General features: G+C 39.2%; 1 protein-coding gene across 7 annotated transcripts in view; it reads right to left on the minus strand.

The window, feature by feature from the left end:
• The window catches only part of NTRK3 (neurotrophic receptor tyrosine kinase 3), a 1,011,888-nt gene extending 992,232 nt beyond the window's left edge, over positions 1-19,656 (minus strand). For 3 of the 7 annotated variants that reach the window (XM_077472645.1, XM_077472644.1, XM_077472642.1), the window contains exons 1-2: positions 19,464-19,656; positions 17,986-18,647 (exon numbers count right to left, since the gene is read on the minus strand). In XM_077472645.1, coding sequence (XP_077328771.1) covers positions 17,986-18,233 — 248 coding nt within the window. In that variant the 5' untranslated portion in view covers positions 18,234-18,647; positions 19,464-19,656. The remainder of the gene's footprint in view (positions 1-17,985; positions 18,648-19,463) is intronic. The other 4 variants (XM_077472648.1, XM_077472646.1, XM_077472643.1 and 1 more) reach the window with 3 other exon arrangements.
• Positions 19,657-20,309: the final 653 nt, after the last annotated feature.

Genomic DNA, 20,309 nt, shown 5'->3' on the forward strand with positions numbered 1-20,309 from the left:
GATGTCATCGGTTGTTAGGATGCCAGTGTCTAGAAAGGCTTTGTGTAATTAAAAGGCAGGCTGGATCCACCTTCTGGCTTGTATACAATTTTTGATACATTTTTAGGCACTTTGCTCAGGCACCCCTGAAGAAACCTCATGGTACCCCAGGGTACCTGGGCACCCTGGTGGAAAAAGGCTGCTCTATACAACTGTTCCCAAACTAGTGGTCTATGAGCCACATGTACCACCACTCCCTCTGCCCTTGCTCATAACTATATTAAACTTTGTATACGTCTCCTGTGATCCCTTGTACAGTAGAGTTGGTGAGGAAGGGCACCACTAAGGGTTAATCAAGTTGTCTGCATGTGCAGAAATACACTAATAGGAAGAGAGAGCAGGAGGCTGAGTAGAGTAGTTCCAATGGAGTTCCGCTGAAACGGTCTTGCCTACACATGATCACACCAAAGTCTGATCGTCTAAAATGTGGTGATGTACAACACGTATGACAGAACAATAGCCAGTAGCCAATAGCTGCCCTTGCATTGTTTATGGTCCGTTGGAACACCATACAGATGAACGGTTTTCCCGACAGGAATTTAATCTGTCAGAAAGATTTAAAACGTGTTCTATTTCTAGTTCCGTCAAAATTTTCGGAAAAAAAAAGTCAGATGAAGCCCACACACGATCGGAATATCCAATGAAATTATTCTGTCTGACTTTTTCTGCTGGAAAGTCTGATCATGTGTACACGGCATTAGTCTCCTCCAAATCTCTAAATTCCTTTTTTTTGCTTCAGTGATCGAGATTCCTATGGCTATATTCATCTTTTATGGCCCCACTGTATGTATGAACGTAGTCACCCTCCCTTTCTCGTTTCCGAAATGGACTATGGAATTTGTAGTGTGCATCGATCAGTTCACATGGATGCTGCAACTAACATTCATGGCTCATTCCAAAAACACGTAAGTAAGGGGTGGGGGTAGAGCTTTTTGAGTTCATGAAGGACGTTACAAGGAGGAAAAACACAGTAAAAAAAACAATTGCATCAAAAATAGATTGCAGGGTTGTTAAGCAGTGGAGGTTTATGTATTATATTTGAAGAAAAAGGATTCCTTTTAGTGTCACTTTAAGCAAAATCTTGACACTAGCAGACTATAGACTTCATAACTCAACAAACCACCTAGTTAAATATATTAAAAGATAAAAAGTGTATTTTTATAGATAAATATGGAAACTTCTAAACCTTATAAAACAGACCAAAACAGCTTTAAAGTTATAAACCTGATATACAATTTATGAACCATGATTTGTGCGTTGAAGCATTAAGTCACAAAGCCAGTGCACAAATCTTTTCCGGGCATGCAAATAATTCTTTGCCGTAAATACATTCCAATAATCTCTGAAGTATGCTATTGGCATCGCGTAAAAGTAAATTACGGTCTATCAATAGTAATTACAAAACACTCAATACTTTAATCTAGATTGAACCACTCCTACAGTTTGAAATTAGGAAACAATTTGTCAAACTTTTCTGCCAGGTCATCTCTGTTATAACTGATAGCAGTCATTGTTAAGAAGAGAAGGGGGATTGCTGAGGCTCCTCTATTTGGTAGTCTAAAAAGTCCCAAAAACTTTACCATTTAAGAAAGAAGGAATTTCTATAAAACACTCTGGACTCGTTCACACATAATGAAGTCACTAGCATTTTTCTGCACTGTCACCTATAAGGCACATAGAATAAGAATAAATTGTTTTCCATATGCCCTGTTTGCAATGCAATGCAGCCCGGAGGAGTGGTGTAGTAAGTTTTGGTGCAGACATGGTGCATGTTACTGCAGTACACAGGTATCTACTGACTGCACAGCAGCGTAATGCACTGCACTGCTGTGGAGAAATGAATGTTAAAAAAATTGCGTAATGGGCTGAAACAGACATCACACCACCCCCCTAACTGCCAAGCTCCAGAAGAGAATGAGAAAGTCCATGCCACATCCAACGGCTCCAGACTGGAGGAGGAGGAGGGAATTGGGGACCACCTATGCAACGCTCTTCACAGAGAGAACTTGAGTGATGTGTGTTGGCCCCTTATGCCCGATTACTGACATCAGGGGCCTCTATGTGTGAATCACTTTCCCTTTATTGATCTATGGATTCCCACACCCTGCTGCTCGCTCTCATCTGCTAGGGGCCTCCAACCTGGGACTGATAAGATATGGCTCATAAAACTGTGCTCTGGGTTGGTGCTATGTGTGTGTCAGTGTTCTGTGTGTATCAGTAAACAAAATTATTCTCAATATATGTTATGTGTATTGCAGGGTGCTGGGTGTGACTATGTAGAGAGTAGTCAGGTTGGCTGGGTTCCTGGGGGATAGCTACGGAGGGGGGGGGGGGGGGGGATAATGGTGTTCACCCCTCAGAGCATCTATGGCATGGGTGTCACTAGCACCAGGTCTACATCTTTTGCCTGGTGACCTAAATTATGTACTCCTGACCCCTGCACTATGTACATTACTCACACCTCACCCCTGCACTGTACATGACATACTCCTGCATTCTGTACTTTACATACTCTTGACCCATGTACTCTGTACATTACATACTCCTTGAACCCTTCACTCTGTATATTACATATTTCTTACCCCTGCACTTTGTACATAACCTACTTCTGACTCCTGCACTCTGTACATTACATACTTCTGACCCCTTCATGCTGTATGTTACATACTCCTGACCTCATGCTTTTTACATTACATACTCCTGACTCCTGCACTCGGTACATTACATTCTTCTCATCCCTGCACTCTGTAAACCACATCCTTCTGACCCCTGCACGCTGCATGTTACATACTCCTGACCCCGTGCTTTTTACATTATATACTCCTGTCTCCTGCACTCGGTACATTACATACATACATACAACCGTAGAGAGGGGAAAAAAAAGTGATATAAAGTCAGATGTTCTTAAAGGTAACTTGAAAATAAGTATGTCTTGAAAGGATGAATGATAAGCTGGGAGCCTCAAACACCCAGGGGCAACAGGAATTATTTCCCAAAAGAGGAGACCATTTTACAGTTCTCAACTGTGGGTCAATAAAACACTTCCATAAGTCAGGACGTATGTTCCGTTCAGCAGGACAAATGGAAAACAAGAAAGGCTCCCAATCGCCAAATGGTGCCTATGTCTGTTATCTTATGCCAGTGGTCATTAACCCTGTCCTCAGGGCCCACCAACAGGCCAGGTTTTATGTATTTCCTGGGGGGAGATGCAGACTAGAATACTACAATCACTGAGTGGCAAATGATATCACCTGTGATGTATTTCTGTTCTCTTGCAAACCTGGGCTGTTAGTGGGCCCTGAGGACAGGGGTGATGACCATTGCCTTATGCAGTTCAATATGAGGCTCCCAGGAATCCCAGCCTGGGCTCTACAGTTGACTTGGCAACTATTGGTGAGTTATGGCCATGTAGATGCAGCATATTGCCGGATCTCATTCTCTACTCTGTTTTTAAGTCTGTCCAGGCTCCCCCACTCAAATCATGAGTTGTTGGATTACAGGTTCTTATACTTAAAAAAACGAACCGCCACATTCTTTCCTGAAGAAGCCATACGGTGAAACATGAACATGATTACAGTAAATCATTGTCACTAATAGGATGTTTTGCATACACCTATGGCTATGATTATAGTGTATGTACTGTTTTTTTATGACATTGTTCATTTAATAAAATTTTGTATATATTTTTTAACATGTTGTTGATTCAATATCATGTCGTCATGCATCCATAAATTCCCATGCCTTCCAAATATTTCATCTTATCTATACGGGATATAGACTTCGATACTGGTTCCTGTCCACATACTCTACCATAGTATGCATGCCTGATGCCATTTACAGTAGCATGCAAGTTCTTTGAAATGTTTTCAGTATTTCTTTAGAATATCTGTAAATATACTGTTTGATTACACAGTCAACAATTATTGTAAAAGTTTAAAAAGTCTGAAGTCCTTATCAGTTTGACAAGAGCTGTTTTAAGATGAAACTTTGTATTCTTATGAAGCGTGCCTCCTTTAGAAGTCTTCCTCGTTTTTACAACTTACAGGTGTCAGAGTATATTAAGATATTATTGTCGTCAAAGGAAAGGTTTTTTGTCTGAAAGAAAACTTCCAAAATAAACTTAATAGAGGAGCACTGAAAAAGAAAAAAAAAAAAAACACGAAAAATAAAAAGTCTTAACTGATATTTAAAATAATACGAATTGCTTGGCTTTATTTAAAATTCACATAAGAGTTGAAATATTATGACTTTGCACCTGTTTCTGCATATATAATGTATAAAACTGGGAAAAATTAAATAACAGAGTGTTTTTTATTTACCAATCAGAATCCAGCGCTGCTTTAGCTACAGGCCAGTAAAGCCAGTACCTAATGTGTTTTCGATGGACATCTATGATGTCTATTGGTCCCCATTCACATTTTGAGCATTTTTCAGCTCATTTCCATATGCATGACTTCACCTGATTACATTCAACATGCAAAATCCCATTCCTTCTAATTGGCCTTGTGTAACTTGAGTTGCCATACATGCTACATTCACTCTCTCCATCAACATTGACTATTTGTAATCCTTACACTGCTAGAAGTAGTAAATAAATAGGAAAGTATATAATATTTACTTGTTTTAAACTTTATTTTAATATTTTTTTTTTACATTTATCAGTTACTTTCTAGTTTCTGGCCTAGGCAAATGATGTCATACATCTCAGGAGTCTTCATAAGGTGAGGAGGGACTTTCTCAGCTAAGCACGCCCTTCTTTCTGCATGCCTGAGCCAAGGGCAGATAGATTCCATGTAGTAAATGATAGAGTAATCATCTGCCCCTACTCAAGATGGCTTTGCCTAAAAACGCTAGGAGTGTATTTTTCAAAGTGATTTCTCATCAAAATAAAGCATGAAGACATGAATGGAAGAGATAATTTGCTTTGAATATTAAAAAAATATAATTAAATGGTATCATTGGTTTGTGGTGCTTAGATAAAATGTAGTTCCCCTTTAAGCTCAAGAAGTACATGAGCTATTTCTGAGCATATTCAGGCATTTTTGACCTCTTGGACTTTAATAGGAGCGCCTTTAAAGGCGGGATATGAGCACGTTCATGCATTTCTACACATATCCTTTGCCCCTGAAGCAGTGGCTTCACTAGGGTTGGTTGTCACCTGGTGCGGTAAAATGAGGTGTCATCCCCCCCACAAGGCTTTACATTGAATGTACCATGTCAGTATGCTGGGGGGGGGGGAATTGATGAAATATACCATGTCAATATGTAGGAAGGGCGGTGAATGGGGACTGCACCATGTTAGTATTTGTGGGTGTTGAATAGAATGTACCATGTTAGTATGTGTGTGTGTGTGGGGGGGGGGGGGGGTTGATGGAATGTACCATATCAGTTTGTAGGGGGGCTATAGATGGATTGTATCATGTCACTATGTAAGGGGGTCATGGATGGAATGTACCATTTAACTAAGTAGGCGTGCAGTAGAGGAGGTTTGCAATGCACCATGTCTAAGTGATGTCAGAAGAGGGTGGGGCAGGGGATGGATGTCCTCCCCTGGTAGTTGGCAGAGGAAGTACACAGGATACACACTGACCTGCTGTGTCTCTCTCTCCAGTCTTATCTCTGATCTCCAGCACACAAGCAACGGAAATCTTCATCCCATCCTCTCCACAAACACTTTGACTCCGTCTCCTATCCCCGCTTCATGGGCATCGCCAACTCTGTAAATATGGTGGTTCATCCCAGCTAGGGATCCTGGCCTTCCCAGGGCCTGAGTGAACACTGGAGAGGTGTCACCTCTCTGGCAGGTGTCAACCGAGTGTGGTCTGCACCCCCCTGCACCCCCATAGGGACACCACTGCCCTGAAGAACTCCTCAATCCTTCAAAAACTGCTCTCATCCCTTGTGGTGAAGAAAGACTTTGCAAAAAAAAATGCAACCAGTTTCAGGAAAAATACCAAGAACAATGTGGATGATTTACAAAAGGCTAATAGAAAGGAATTTTCACTTTGCCAGGGAATTATCCCCAGACCTTAGAAAATGAAGTGAAGCTCTGATGACTTCCATCATCCAATTACATACAAGCAATAGTGCTATTTTTTAAAAATTTTCCTTACACATGATCAGGTGTTATTTGCAAAGTGAAATGTCCTCACAATCATCAAGCTCTTGGGAAAATTCCCTTGCAAAGTGAACAGCCTATTTGCCTTTAACAAATCAACCCCTTTATGTCTAGGAGTCCACAAAGTAGTTAAAAATAACCTGACATTTAATTTTCTCAATCTCAGAACACCGTCATCAAGATTATTTCAGGTAACACACTGGCAATTTCTAAAATGTGTAATAAATTGTTATAAATGAATCTATTTTTTATCAACAAGCTTCTTATATGTTCTCAATCTAAAGGTCCATTTTTTTTACATTTGCATTCTAGCTATTACCAGGTTTATATCATCTCCCATAATGGCAACGACCCTGCCCACCGTGTGCCTGTCTGAAAATTAATAGTTCTGACTTCCATGTCCAGAAAAACGAATCTGTTGTTATTCTACTTTCGTTTACACAAGAAGAAACAAAGACCCAGACACTAGAATGCTAATTAACTGAGGGCTCTGTGAAATTGAATTTATAAACACTCTTCATGAGCCTGGACGCATGCATTATGATTTTAGGAGGAGAAACGTTAGCGATGAAGTGTTTTAGCAAACAGCTCTAGACAAATGTGGCATTGGAAAGGAAAATAAAAATAGCAAAGTCCAACCCGTATGGACTAGGGAATTCTAATCAAATTCCTAATCCTTTGGACTGCAATGAACCGGCCAACCAAGTTCTTCGTTTTTCTACATCCAAATGCAAAAATGCTAATTGTCTAAAAGGTACAAGTTAATTCTTGACCAATTTATGGTGTTGTGAATTAGCTATTTTTTATTTATTTTTTATTCTTTATTTTAGTCTCTGTTCACACCTAGGAATCTTTGGGCGTTTTCTGCTGTTATGCCGCATACACACAATCGGAAATTCTTCCAGCAAAAGTCCAATGAGAGCTTTTGGACAGAAAATGCGAGAGTGTGTATGCACCATTTTCCCGCCAGCAAAAGATTAAGAGGTTCTCGGAAATTCCGATCGTCTGTAGCAATTCCACATAAATCCCCCGTGCTGGCAGTCATGCATGCAATTTTAAGTGGCCACTGATGATCAAGACTGCCGGCCATGCACATCCGGTCCCCTGTCGTGCAGCAGACGCGCCTCCGATGGCACGCATGAGCCCTCTGGTGACCTAAAAGGCGAAGGACCTACCCATATGGGATTCTGCCCAGGAGGGCCATTCTTCCTAAGTATGTCTGCGTGAGCCAGTCGGGAACCGGTTAACAGGTTGAATATATGTGTGTGGGGGGGTGCTTCACTGAGTAACCCAAGAGCAGCTACATAGCGGGGGATATCATTAAAGTGGCCTAAAGGAGAAGAGTCAGTCTCATGTCTCCATGGTGTGGTGGAGTTTCTCTGAACTTTAATGGGAGGAGGGGGCAGTAGATTCCCTGTGAAGGTACCTGATGTGGTGGTCTGTTGTGTCAGCCTCCAGTGTTTTGGTTAAACAGAGAGTGAGTTATTTCCCAGGTCCACAAGACCCAAGGGCCTTCACATCCAGAGGAGGCAGTCATGACGTAGTTCATTTTACTGCTCTCTGTTATTGTTTTACCATTGGCTGTCTTGGCTGCCACAACTGTATTGTTCGTTTAGTCAATAACAAAAAATAGGATTAACAATTATGTTAATTGTACAGAGTTACTTCTGATTAGTAGGGTGTAGGTCCATTTGCCTTGAAAATCTTGGGGGAGGGCACATGGCCTTATGGTTATGAAGTCTCCCTTTGGGGAAGCCTCACCTAGTACTTGGGTGGTCTCCAAAAGAATAGGGTTTGCTTGGGTTTGGCTGTGTGGACCACAAGTTCCCAGTCCTCGTCAAGAATCTTACACCCTGGGAGTTCAAGGCTGGGGCCCTTTCTCTTCAGAGGATGACCATGTGTTACAAACTGTGCATTTTTTTTTTGTGTGCCAATGCACTCATTCCTAGATAATGGCTGTGTATGTAAACAGGTGCAGACCATCAGCTGGAACCAAAGATAGTCAAGGCAGAAGAACGTCACCAACATACCATGGCTTTCCAATGTGGGTCCTTTTCTTTATTCAGCAATCACATTGTTATGGCAAAAGAAACATTTTCAAAGCCTCGCCCTGCCCCTTTATCCGTCATGTGGAATGGTATGGAACATGAGTGTCTAGTTTTCGTCAGGAATTCCCAATTTCTCTTTGGGTCCCAATATCCCTTTGGGATTAATAAAGTATTCTGTATCTTGCGCCCTGGGGGCCCAGGGCCCGGGTGCTTTCTCTTCAGAGGGGGACCGTGTGTTACAACCTATGTGTTTTTTTGTGGTTTACTTTTTGTATGCTCATTCTTTAATTGCAGCTGGTGTTAATTTTATGTGTGTGCACCTGATCGTGGAGCTTAAAAAAGAGCTAGCTGACGCGATTGGACTTGGGTTCTTGTTTGACAAGATCATATGAACGTGTTTAATCTTGATGTAGCACAAATCAGCTCCATTTAGGCCTCATGCACTCTGCTGCTCCTATAGCGATGTTGTGTGGGCTTTTGATGTTTTTTGCCCAAGCCCCTGAACACACTTCAATAAAAGTTGATTTACTAAAGGCAAATAGACAGTGCACTTTTTGCATGTGCTGTTGCTCCAAAGCTTAGTAAATGAGGTAAAGCTTCACTTTACAAAGAACACCCAATCACATGCAAGGAAAATAAAAAAAACAGAATCATTGCTTGCACATGATTGGATAATGGAAGTCAGCAGAGCTTCTGCTCATTTACTAATCTCTGGAGCAACTGCACTTGCAAATTGCACAGTCTATTTGACTTTAGTGAATCAATCCTATAGGCTTTATAGAATAAGCAGATTTCAGAAGCAGTCAAAGCTCCTCCCCTGAATGCAGAAGAATCACATCCAGCAGAGGAGCTTTTGGGCTTACAAAATGAAAAATGTCTTAAATGTGCATAAATGTGTCTAGGGGTGTTTAGCACTTCAGTATTTCTTAATTTCAATGGCCAGAATAAATTAAAATTCTTGCCAATGAAATAAATAAACTCCCAAACACCAAATGATGATAAACTCTGCTAAACTCAACTAAATTGGTTTAATAAAAAGCAGCATGTGTTTATAACACTGATTTTCTCCTGTCAAGAGAAACCGAGTTTACAATAAACCAGTGTTCACAAAGCCTAAAGGCCCATACACACGATCAGACTTTTCGACAACAAACATGCAAATTAGCTGGCAACATCCGACCGTGTGTACTTTTTCGGTTTTCATGGGACTTTTGTTGGCTGTGTGAATGGACAAACTTTCAGGCAACAAAAGTCAGATGGAGCAAAGTCCAATCGTGTGTACAGAAAACCATAGGACTTTTGTACAAAGTACAAACACGCATGCTCAGAACCAATGCAAAAGATCAGACAACAATACAGAAGTTGACCAAAGGTGGCGGTAAAGAGCAGAAAAACCACGTGATTCGGTGAAAGTTGCCTGAAAAAGTCCTGTCATGTGTATGCATTACAAGTTCACAGCCAACGCCCTTTGTACAAAAATCCACGGGAATGCTTGTACAAAGTCCGATCGTGTGTATGAGGCTTTAACGTTCCTTCTCTTAAAAGTTTGTGAGGGTAGGTAAAAGGAGCTCCTGGTATAATAATGGTGAATGTGTAGTTGTTTTATTGAAAGTAGTAAAGCATGATAAAAATCAATGTGTTTCAGGGGAAGAGAGACTAGAAAGAAAGATAGATATATATATATAGTATAGGGATACTTGGATGTTTTTAGACTGCGTTATTTTAACTCTTCTTACCTATTTCAATATTCTGCTTCCCTTTAGGTCCCTTTAATCAGTTTTTATTAAGTTTTTAAAGCTTCACCCTTGTATACAATGTGTCAACATATATGACGTAAACTATTTTTATCCTCTTAACCTTTATTTCCATATATGTACATCATGCTATATATATTTTTTTTCTGTACATTTTTATTTTTGTCTCTGATAGTCCTAAAAAAGTGGGAGTCTTTGTCCCCTGAAACATGTTGGTTTTATCACGCTTTACTACTTTTAATAAAACAACTATATATTCAGCTTTAATTCACTTCTAATTGGATACTGGGCACTTCTTTTACCTACCCTCACAAGTATATGCAGAAACGACTTCGAGGTCATACCCAGCGGTAGCAGCCCAAGCCCCTCAAAGGGCTCACCACCACCTTTCTGGAAAGTTGGGCCAGATTTACCAGGAGCAATCTTCCCCACCATCACTCACTCACAGACACTCAACAAAGTAAGTCGGTTCAGCGCGGTCTCCCACTTGTAATGCCCTGTACACACGATCGGACTTTCCAACAACAAAACCGTGGATTTTTGTTTGAAGGATGTTGGCTCCAACTTGTCTTGCATACACACGGTCACACAAATGTTGGCCAACAATTATGCACGTAGTGACATACAAGACGTATGTGATATCTCCATTACGAACGCTAGTTATATATTTCCGGCTCGTACTTGATTCCGAGCATGTGTGGACTTTTGTCCGACGGACTTTAGTCAACACGATCGGAAAGTCTGACCACAAACATTTTTTGGTGGAAAATTTGAGAATCTGCTAGCCAACACACGATCGGACTTTCCAACAACAAAACTGTGAATTTTTGTTCGAACGATGTTGGCTCCAACTTGTCTTGCATACACACAGTCACACAAATGTTGGCCAACAATTATGCATGTAGTGACATGCAAGACGTATGTGATATCTCCATTCTGAACGCTAGTTATATATTTCCGGCTCGTACTTGATTCCGAGCATGTGTGGACTTTTGTACACACAATCAGAAAGTCTGACCACAAACATTTGTTGGTGGAAAATTTGAGAACCTGCTAGCCAACATTTGTTGGCGGAAAGTCCGACAACAAATATTCGATGGAGCATACACATGGTCAGACTTTCCACCAACAAGCTCACATCCAGCATTTGTTGTCGGAAAACCTGATCGTGTGTACGGGGCATTAGACTTGAAAGCAGAATGACAAACGCATGCTAAACATGACTAAATGTTTCTAAATGTGCCTAAGTGCTAGGCACGCTTAGCACTTAAGCATTTATTAATTTCAACGGCAAGAATAAATTAAAATTTTGGCCAATTAAATAAATAAACGACAAGTGCACCTGAACATGTCTAAATGCTTCTAGTTGCATTTTAAATAACTGTGACTTGAGTGCATTTTTAACGCTGATTTTCTCCTGTCAGGAGAAACAGCGTTTAGAATAAACCAGTGTACATAGGGCCTAAATCTTGAACATTTAGACAAGAATGTTAGTGAGTATGCGGTTATAGGTGAACGTATTTTGTGCTTAAATTAAATAAACAAGACACAATAGTGAAAGTTTGAATGTTGTATCACCAACTTCCTCCACCTTGTGCAACCACCACCAAAAAAATAGTATGTGCCCTTACCAAAGTATGTGGTTATGCCATTTGTGACTACTTCAGTCTGCAAAATACGTACTTTGTGCCAAGAAAATAAACGGCGGACCTCTCATGGGTAAGACAGCAATATCGCCTTCCACAAGGTGATGACAATTGTAATGATGCCTCTATAAAAATCAACATTTTCACACTAATAGAATATTGCCTTCTGCTAGCTTTTCAAAAGCATACTAGGCCCAATGAAGGAAGAGGCCTTTTGGCAAGAGAGAGTTAAAATTAATAAATACCGGTATTAAAAATTATTTAGAAGTGTGATTTTTTACACCACTGATCTGAATGTTGTTAACCCCAAATGGCAATTGCATGGTAACATAAGCCGGAAATCCACACCTGCTTTAGAATATAAATATGCACTAGTCTCATATAGATGGTTCGGAAAACAGCCTTCAAAGGATTCAGAAGTAAAGGGTTGACTCCTCATGGAGTATAGAATGGACATGAATGGTTGCACCACTCAAACACCGAATCCTGACATCAACTACTGTGCATAAATATAAGATAATAGTAAGACATAAAATGTAAAGGTTGAGCATTCCAGAATTGTCTATATATAATTGCCATTGTACATGGGCCACTGTTAATGGAGCAAATCATTTTTATATATTACGTTTCTTTATTTTTTTTTTCAAGCTGCGTTAATGATCTAACACATGGGGTATATCCCAAACATGAGGGCTTGAGGAAGTGATATATGGGTTTTCCTCTAACGACACATCCACTGGTGGTGGAATTATCATTACTGGAAAAGCATCCCAGTAGTGTTGCTCACAGACTGGATAACTACTCAAGAGACAGACGTCAATTGCTAATATACTGGTCAAGTGACGTGAAGAAGGCTTTTTCTATTGACCAGAAGCAGCATGCAACAAACTGCTTCTGAAATGAAAACCATTTACAGTAACATAATTTAACGACTTGGAGTTAACTTGCAGCAACATAAAATATGACCACGCCAACAGTTCGGGACGGATCTGTATAGTTAGATTACTAGGTGGGCCTTTATAACTTGGTGAGAAAAAAGATTAAAAATAAACAGTAGATTTTAATATTTCCTAAATGGGGAATCTAACATTATTTTAGTGCTGTTTGCAACTGTAGTTGAAGCCAAGTTGTAGACTTTTAGTAACACATTACTATGTTTTCCATGAAGCAAATAGAGCAGATGCTTAACACAACAATTGAAACAGTCATTGAAGTATCTGATAATGTCCTCTTAAAAAGCATTTTAAACCCATGTATGTCTTGTTTAGTAAAAGACCCATAGACCTAATAAGCATATCTATGTGGAAGTCTGTTACAGATGCTTGTTAGTTGTAGATTGATATTTAATAACAAATCCCCTACAGTTGGACTTTTAAATATAAAGCGTTTGGCCTTCTGTATTTTACAGCTGATTCCATGTTTTTCAGAGATAAACCAATCCCTGACATTCAGAATATGGCAACAAAAAAGGGTCATTATCCAGTTCGCCCATATGTGTCCATTATGACTGCATTTTACACAATGTCTTGTAATGATCTCTCTAATGTGGATTGACAGAACCATTATTATAATTACTATTTAGCCACATGTACAGCAATATCAGGACCGATGTCCATTACAAGAGGACAATCTGGAACTAGGGGGCGTTCCTATGAAATTCAACATAATAGCTTTTGTTTGCTATATATAATATATATATATATATATATATATATATATATATATATATATATATATATATATACACAATATATTGTCAAAAGGTATTGGGACACCTGCCTTTACACACACATGAATTTTAATGGCATCCCAGTCTTAGTCTGTAGGGTTCAATATTGAGTTGGCCCACCCTTTGCAGCTATAACAGCTTCAACTCTTCTGGGAAGGATGTCCACAAGGTTTAGGAGTGTGTCTATGGGAATGTTTGACCATTCTTCCAGAAGCGCATTTGTGAGGTCAGGCACTGATGTTGGACAAGAAGACCTGGCTTGCAGCCTCTTTATGGACCTTGCTTTGTGCACTGGTCCAAATCATTTGGTGGAGGGGGGATTATGGTATGGGGTTGTTTTTCAGGGGTTGGGCTTGGCCCCTTAGTTCCAATTAAGGAAACTCTTAAGGCGTCAGCATACTAAGACATTTTGGACAATTTCATACTCCCAACTTTGTGAGAACAGTTCGGGGATGTCCCCTTCCTGTTCTAACATGACTGCGCACCAGTGTACAAAGCAAGGTCCCTAAAGACATGGATGAGCGTGTTTGGGGTGGAGGACTGGTCGGATCTCAACCCGATGAAATACCTTTGGGGTGAATTAGAGCGGAGATTGTGAGTCAGGCCTTCTCGTTCACATCAGTGCGCTTCTGGAGGAATGGTCAAACATTCCCATAGACACACTGCTAAACCTACTGCTAAACCTTCCCAGGAGAGTTGAAGCTGTTATAGCTGCAAAGGGTGGGCCAACTCAATATTGAACCATACAGACTAAGACTGGGATGCTATTAAAGTTCATGTGCCTGTAAAGGCAGGTGTCCCAACACTTTTGGTAAAACAGTGTGTGTGTGTGTGTGTGTGTGTGTACACAAATATATATGCCTGTGATTTTTGCTTGTTGTTTAGACTAATTAGGTACTTTGTTGATATAAGTTTTCATATCGGATATAAGAAAAAAGGTATGGGCCCACTATCTAAGCCAATAACATTGCTATTTCCCAACTCTGATAAACATAACCCGATAGAGTCATAAAGACGCCATATGGAAAAAGTATTAAAAAAAAAACTAGCATGTGACTTATACAGTCAAGGAATGTGCTCTGCTAATTATATACATTATAAGAGGAAAGCCGGGACTGATGTTATATTTTACCATGGCATACTTGGGTAGTAAAAAAAAAACAAAAACAAAAAACAAGACAATAAGAGACAACGCCCAACATTGATTGAACTTTTGCCTCTGTCTAAAGAAAAAAAAAACCTCATCACATGGGCGGGAGTACCACACTCTACTGCAGGGCGGGGTGGACAAAGTGTCGCAAAGTCCCGTGCTAAGGGAAATGGACCGTGAGCTCTATACCCCTACTAAATGGCGCATTGGTGGTTGGCACGCCACTAAAGTTAAAAAAAGTAATGTTTAAATAATAAGTATTTAAAACAACAGGTAGGTAAAGTAATCTGAAATCCATCTATTTCCATTCGAAATAGAATTTTTAGAAATGATATAAGGTATTTTTAGAGAAAATCCAGTACATGTTATAATAATAATTATAGCTATATGTACTATATTGCTGTCATGGAAACCAAAGGAGGAGATATTATAAAAGCAAGTACAAGTAGGGTACATAGGTTGGAGAAAACATTTTAACTCGAATAAGGAGACATATGAAACTGTTGACCTCTGTTAAAATGTTGGTTTACCATTTGGGCAAAAAATGAGCCTCTTACCATTTCACAAATGACAGATGCCTCCAAACAAATGACCCATGCAATTCCAATGATTAAACATGCCTCCAAACAGCTCATATAGGCAAAGACTGGGGGGAAGGAGAAGGAAGATTAAAAAAAAAAGAAAAATAAATCTTGTTTCAGTCACAACATGCTAGTTCTCACGTTGCCCTCAAGTAATTGTCATCCATGATGACGACGAGTCTTAAATTATAACACCAAAGGGCAATTTCCAATTTACTGACAATCCCCGCAGATGTATTTGTGCCACAGTGTAACATAAAATCGTGCATTCGACGCCAGGCGAATCATGCTATGTATTACGCTGAAGTGCAAAGGCTTATGTTTAATTACTTTCCTGATTCCGCTGAAATTAGCTCAGTACTCCTGGCTCCAGGTCATCTAATCCATTTCATGTTTCTCGTGCCTCAATCTATGCATTCTTGTTCACAAGGACTTTATTGCCAAATGAAATAAATAGACTTACAGAACCCAAAATGGCTCTAAATGAGATGTTCATGAAGCATGGCAAATCTATAAACACCATCCAGGCAGAGTAGAGGAGCAGGCAACATATGTTACAGCAACCTGCAATCTACAAACAAATACTACCAATATCTGATTTTTTTTTTTTTTTTTTTTTTACTGGCAGATGAAGCAACAACTGTCAGCCAGAGTTGGATTGCACAAAGAACACTAATGCACAACCAAAGGCCATGTACCGTTTATCAATGCGGACTTGAATAAGGCTTTATTTTACATCTCCATTCTCCTGTGTTAACTTGTATTTTTTTTTATTTTTTATTTTTTCCCATGATATGCCCACACACTTCCATGACACCATCACTTCCTAGGGATTATCTGTAGTGTGTGATCTAGTTGGTGAGCTGAATATTTAAACACGCTGTGCTGTGTTTTAAATGAGAGGGTGGGGAAGCAATCTCCATGGCTCTTTCACAAATGCATAGTGTGAAAAAAAATAAAAATCCTGACGACAAGACATTTAGCAAACCTTCCTCCAACCAGAATGGGCTTTAATGCAAGAATTGTCTAGCAACCAGGGATTGGGACATGGGAGCACAAATTCGTGTATGGGTTTTCTGACAACCGACGCTTATAAATGTCCCTTATAACTCTCATCCCAAACATCCATTGATCGTGCATTTTTTTTTTTTTTTTGCCAAAACCATCTCCTCGTGACTTGACAGATAACACATTTTCCTTTTAAAGAACTTTACCACCATTATAAATTATTGCAACACCATTACTATGAACAATTCAGGAGCTTTTACATTTTCACTGCCAGTAGAAAGCTGCCAAGCTCTATAAGATACACCAAGGCTGTGATTCATATCACTTATGGGGAGTTACAGATAAAAACAAATTAACCCCTTAAACTCAACGAGGCTTATAAACAACACTATCAGATGAGTTAACGCATTACTTTACCATACAGTAGCAACACAAGGTATCTGCATGGTGACCCAACCTGCCAATCATATTTACTCCATTATCAACATCTGGTGGAAGCAAACTTTGCATACATACAGTACATGCCATTGTTTTAATGAAAAAAAAAAAAAAGGATAATTTTGCAAGAAAGATGAGAGTTATACTGCCAAAACAAATAACATTTAACTGAAGACTGCAGTAGTTCAACAGTATATTTTGCAAGAAAAGTCATGGTGACAAACAGCACTAGATGTGTGGATAGGGTGGATCTGAAGCAAAGGCACGTCCTGTCTGTCTTGGGTGTCCATCTCTTTCTATAGACGGAGCTACAGAAAATTCGATACACACTTAACGATTGTGATCCTTGGAAACCAAGATTCCCAAATGCATGTTTGCTTTGGAGAGTCAAGCATGCCTGAAGGAACTTATATGTATATATTTAAGTTCCTTGAGGCATGCTTGACTTCAATCCAATATATCTATCTATATATATCAATATCTATAGATATCAATATCTATAGATATATCTATAGATATATATATATATATATATATATATATATATATACATATCAATATATATATATATATATATATATATATATATATATATATATATATATATATATATATATATATATATATATATATATATATAGGTATATTGGATTGGAGCCAAGCATGCCTTAAGGAACTTCATTATATATATATATATATATATATATATATATATATATATATATATATATATATATATATATATATATATATATATATATATATATTCACACACACACACACAATCATGATCTCTGGAAACCAAGATTCCCAACTGCATACTTGCATTGGAGCCAAGCAGCCAAGCATGCCTTAAGGAACATATATATATATATATATATATATATATATATATATATATATATATATATATATAATGAAGTTCCTTAAGACATGCTTGGCTCCAATCCAATATATATATATATATATATATATATATATATATATATATATATATATATTCACAAGAAGGGAGTTTGACTGTTTGGATTGATAACCATGCAGTAAAGCAGTTACTCTCTATCTCTATTGAACAGCTATTTTGCTTAACCAAATTGATTAAACACATTAATGCTACAGGCAGATCAATCACTATTAAGAGCAAGCTATATTCTGCTGCTGTGCCATGGTGTACCAATTCAACTAAAAGGAAGAGCAAAGCAAGTCAAAAGCCTCCTATTCCCCCAGCACTAGAGTTATGACCATCTTTTCCCATGTAGGAACTTAATGCTAACCATAGAGTAAAAATCAGCCTTTAGCAAGTCAGGGATCATTTGTTGCAGGGTGCAAAAAAAAAAGAAGAAAGAAATCACAGCATAGCCAAGCAATGGCACACAGATGCCCAAGCTGCTGCACCTGGCACTGGGCTCCAAAGACCTACCACCATCACACACAACCTATACCCCCCTCCCCTTATGTATAAAGCAAGACTTACATGGAAATGATGTTCTTGGAGATGTCAGTGATGTTGAGGCTGCTGCTCCCATTGCTGGCTCCGGATTCCTGCCCTTCCAATAGGGGAAATATGTTGCCTTCGTCCGGTTTAATGCAGGAGATGTCAGTCTTGTTGCAAACACAATTGGCTGGGCAAGCCACCACCGAACCCATGTAGTCCAGCCAAAGGCTCCATAATAAGAAAATCCTCCAGAAACTGCACTTTGTAGGGCAAAGACACAGATCCATGACAACCAGTGGCTCTTCAGCCCCCCCAAAAAAAAAACACAAAAGGGGGGGCGAGGAAGGGGGGGAAAGAAAAGGGAAAAGGGGGGGAAGGGAGGGGAAGGAAACCCAAAAAATAATAAAGAAAAATAAATCTCAGCTTCTGATGGTGATGGGCGATCAGATGCAAAATCCTCCAGCAGCTAAAGTCATCCTGGAATGGCTCAGTAGCGCAGTGCTCTCAGCCTACCGACATGCATGGGTCCGGATGATGCTGCTGCTGCTGTCTTCTTGATTCCAGATTGCCTTTTTTTTTTTTTCCAGGAGAACTATAAGACTTCTGAGGAATGCAACAGAAGATGGGGGAGACAGTGAAAAAAAAATCGGGTGCTAAAGTCACCAAGTCCCACCTACTGGGCAGATTTCAAATTGTCACACCTGCAAAAAAAAAAAAAAAAAGAAGAAAAAGAGGGGGGCAAAGAGGAATCAGGGAAAAGGGAGTGATACATAGACAAGATCAGAGATCAAACAGCACCATTTGTAACCTGATGTATGCAAAAAAAAAAATGAGACAAACACATTACACCTCCTCTATAAAGCAAGCCAAAGCTTCAAGCTTTCCTACAGACATCCCTCTAAGGATGGTTCTTGGCTCATCCCTGGGATCTGCAGAGCAAGAAAAAGTTCAGGATCCTAGGCTGGTGATCTGCCTGGCATGCTGGCAGGAGGGATGGGTTACCGACACCATATGGTGAGGATCAGCTGGCCAATTGGAGTATTTTTTTTTTCTTTGCTATGGAAAGGATGCAAGCTTTAAGTGGAGATTATTGGTGGTGGATGATGGGGGTTGAAGTATTGGTCATCTGATTAGAATCTGCAGCCAGTGTCCAAAAATGAAAAAAGGATGCAAGATGAATGAAGACTAAACGATAAAAAAAAAAAAAGATAAAATGAAGACTAATGGATAAAAGAGAAATGAAAGATTAAAGGATAAAAAGAGGAATGAAGACTAACAAACGAAGACTAAAGGATAAAAAGATAAAAAAAAAAAAAAAAAGGCAAGGGAGCCTCCAGCGCTGAAGGCAGCAAATTAAGATGCATGATGCATTTTTTGGCACCCTAAGCAAAGCTTAATTTGCGGTGCCCTTCATCAAGGGTCCCTTGGATGCTGCTCTGTAACCTGCTCCTATTGCAGACACATCACATCAATATATAGAGACACAACACACAAGACATTGAGAACACAAGATGGACCTGCTAGTAGTAGGAGGGGGGTACAGGTGCATGTCACTGTGCCCCAGGTTTGTAGCTCCAGACGATCTGTTTTCTCTTGTCCAAAGCAAAAAGGGAAAAAAAAAAAAAGGTGGGAGTCTCAGCTGTTTACTGAGAGCCAGAGAATCAAAGCTGTGTGATCAGTATGAGGAGGACAGAGAGAGAGAGAGAGAGAGAGAGAGAGAGGGAGAGGGAGAGGGAGAGGGAGGAGAGTGGCAGCACACACACACTCACACACCAAAACTAATTCTCTATGCAGTATGATGAAAAGGAGGGCAGCAAGGAGGAAAAAAAAATCCCCTTTATCCTAATCCCCTACTTCATGCACACTTGTGGAATCCCCTCTCTACCCTCTTCATTGCATGCTGGAAAAAAAAATACAATCCTGGAATCCTAAAGGAAAGCTGAATCATTATTATTCCTGGGATCCAAAAAATGCCTGCTAATTCCCTCTCCTTTATGTAATAGGAGCTCACTATAGGATTGCAGAATTGGGATGACATAGGGAACTTCTAATATTTATCAACAGCAATCAGCAGTCCTGTACATTGTTTGTAAATATGCATTGTAAATATTCATAAATTATTTTTATAAATTATTTTGACCTATAGTTTGGTGTTGCACAAAAAGTCCCAGAATCCAAGATGTATGTGGCTTCTACTAAAGCAGTTTACAATTATTTATGACATTTATATTTACAGTTCTGTACATTGTTTGTAAATATTCATTGTAAATATTTATAAAATTTTTTTATACATAATAAAGTGTATTACTTTATATATATATATATATATATATATATATATATATATATATATATATATATAT

This window comes from Lithobates pipiens, unplaced genomic scaffold (assembly GCF_037356315.1).
Source record: "Lithobates pipiens isolate NorthernLeopardFrog02 unplaced genomic scaffold, aLitPip1_a1.2 Scaffold_8, whole genome shotgun sequence".
Taxonomy (NCBI): domain Eukaryota; kingdom Metazoa; phylum Chordata; class Amphibia; order Anura; family Ranidae; genus Lithobates; species Lithobates pipiens.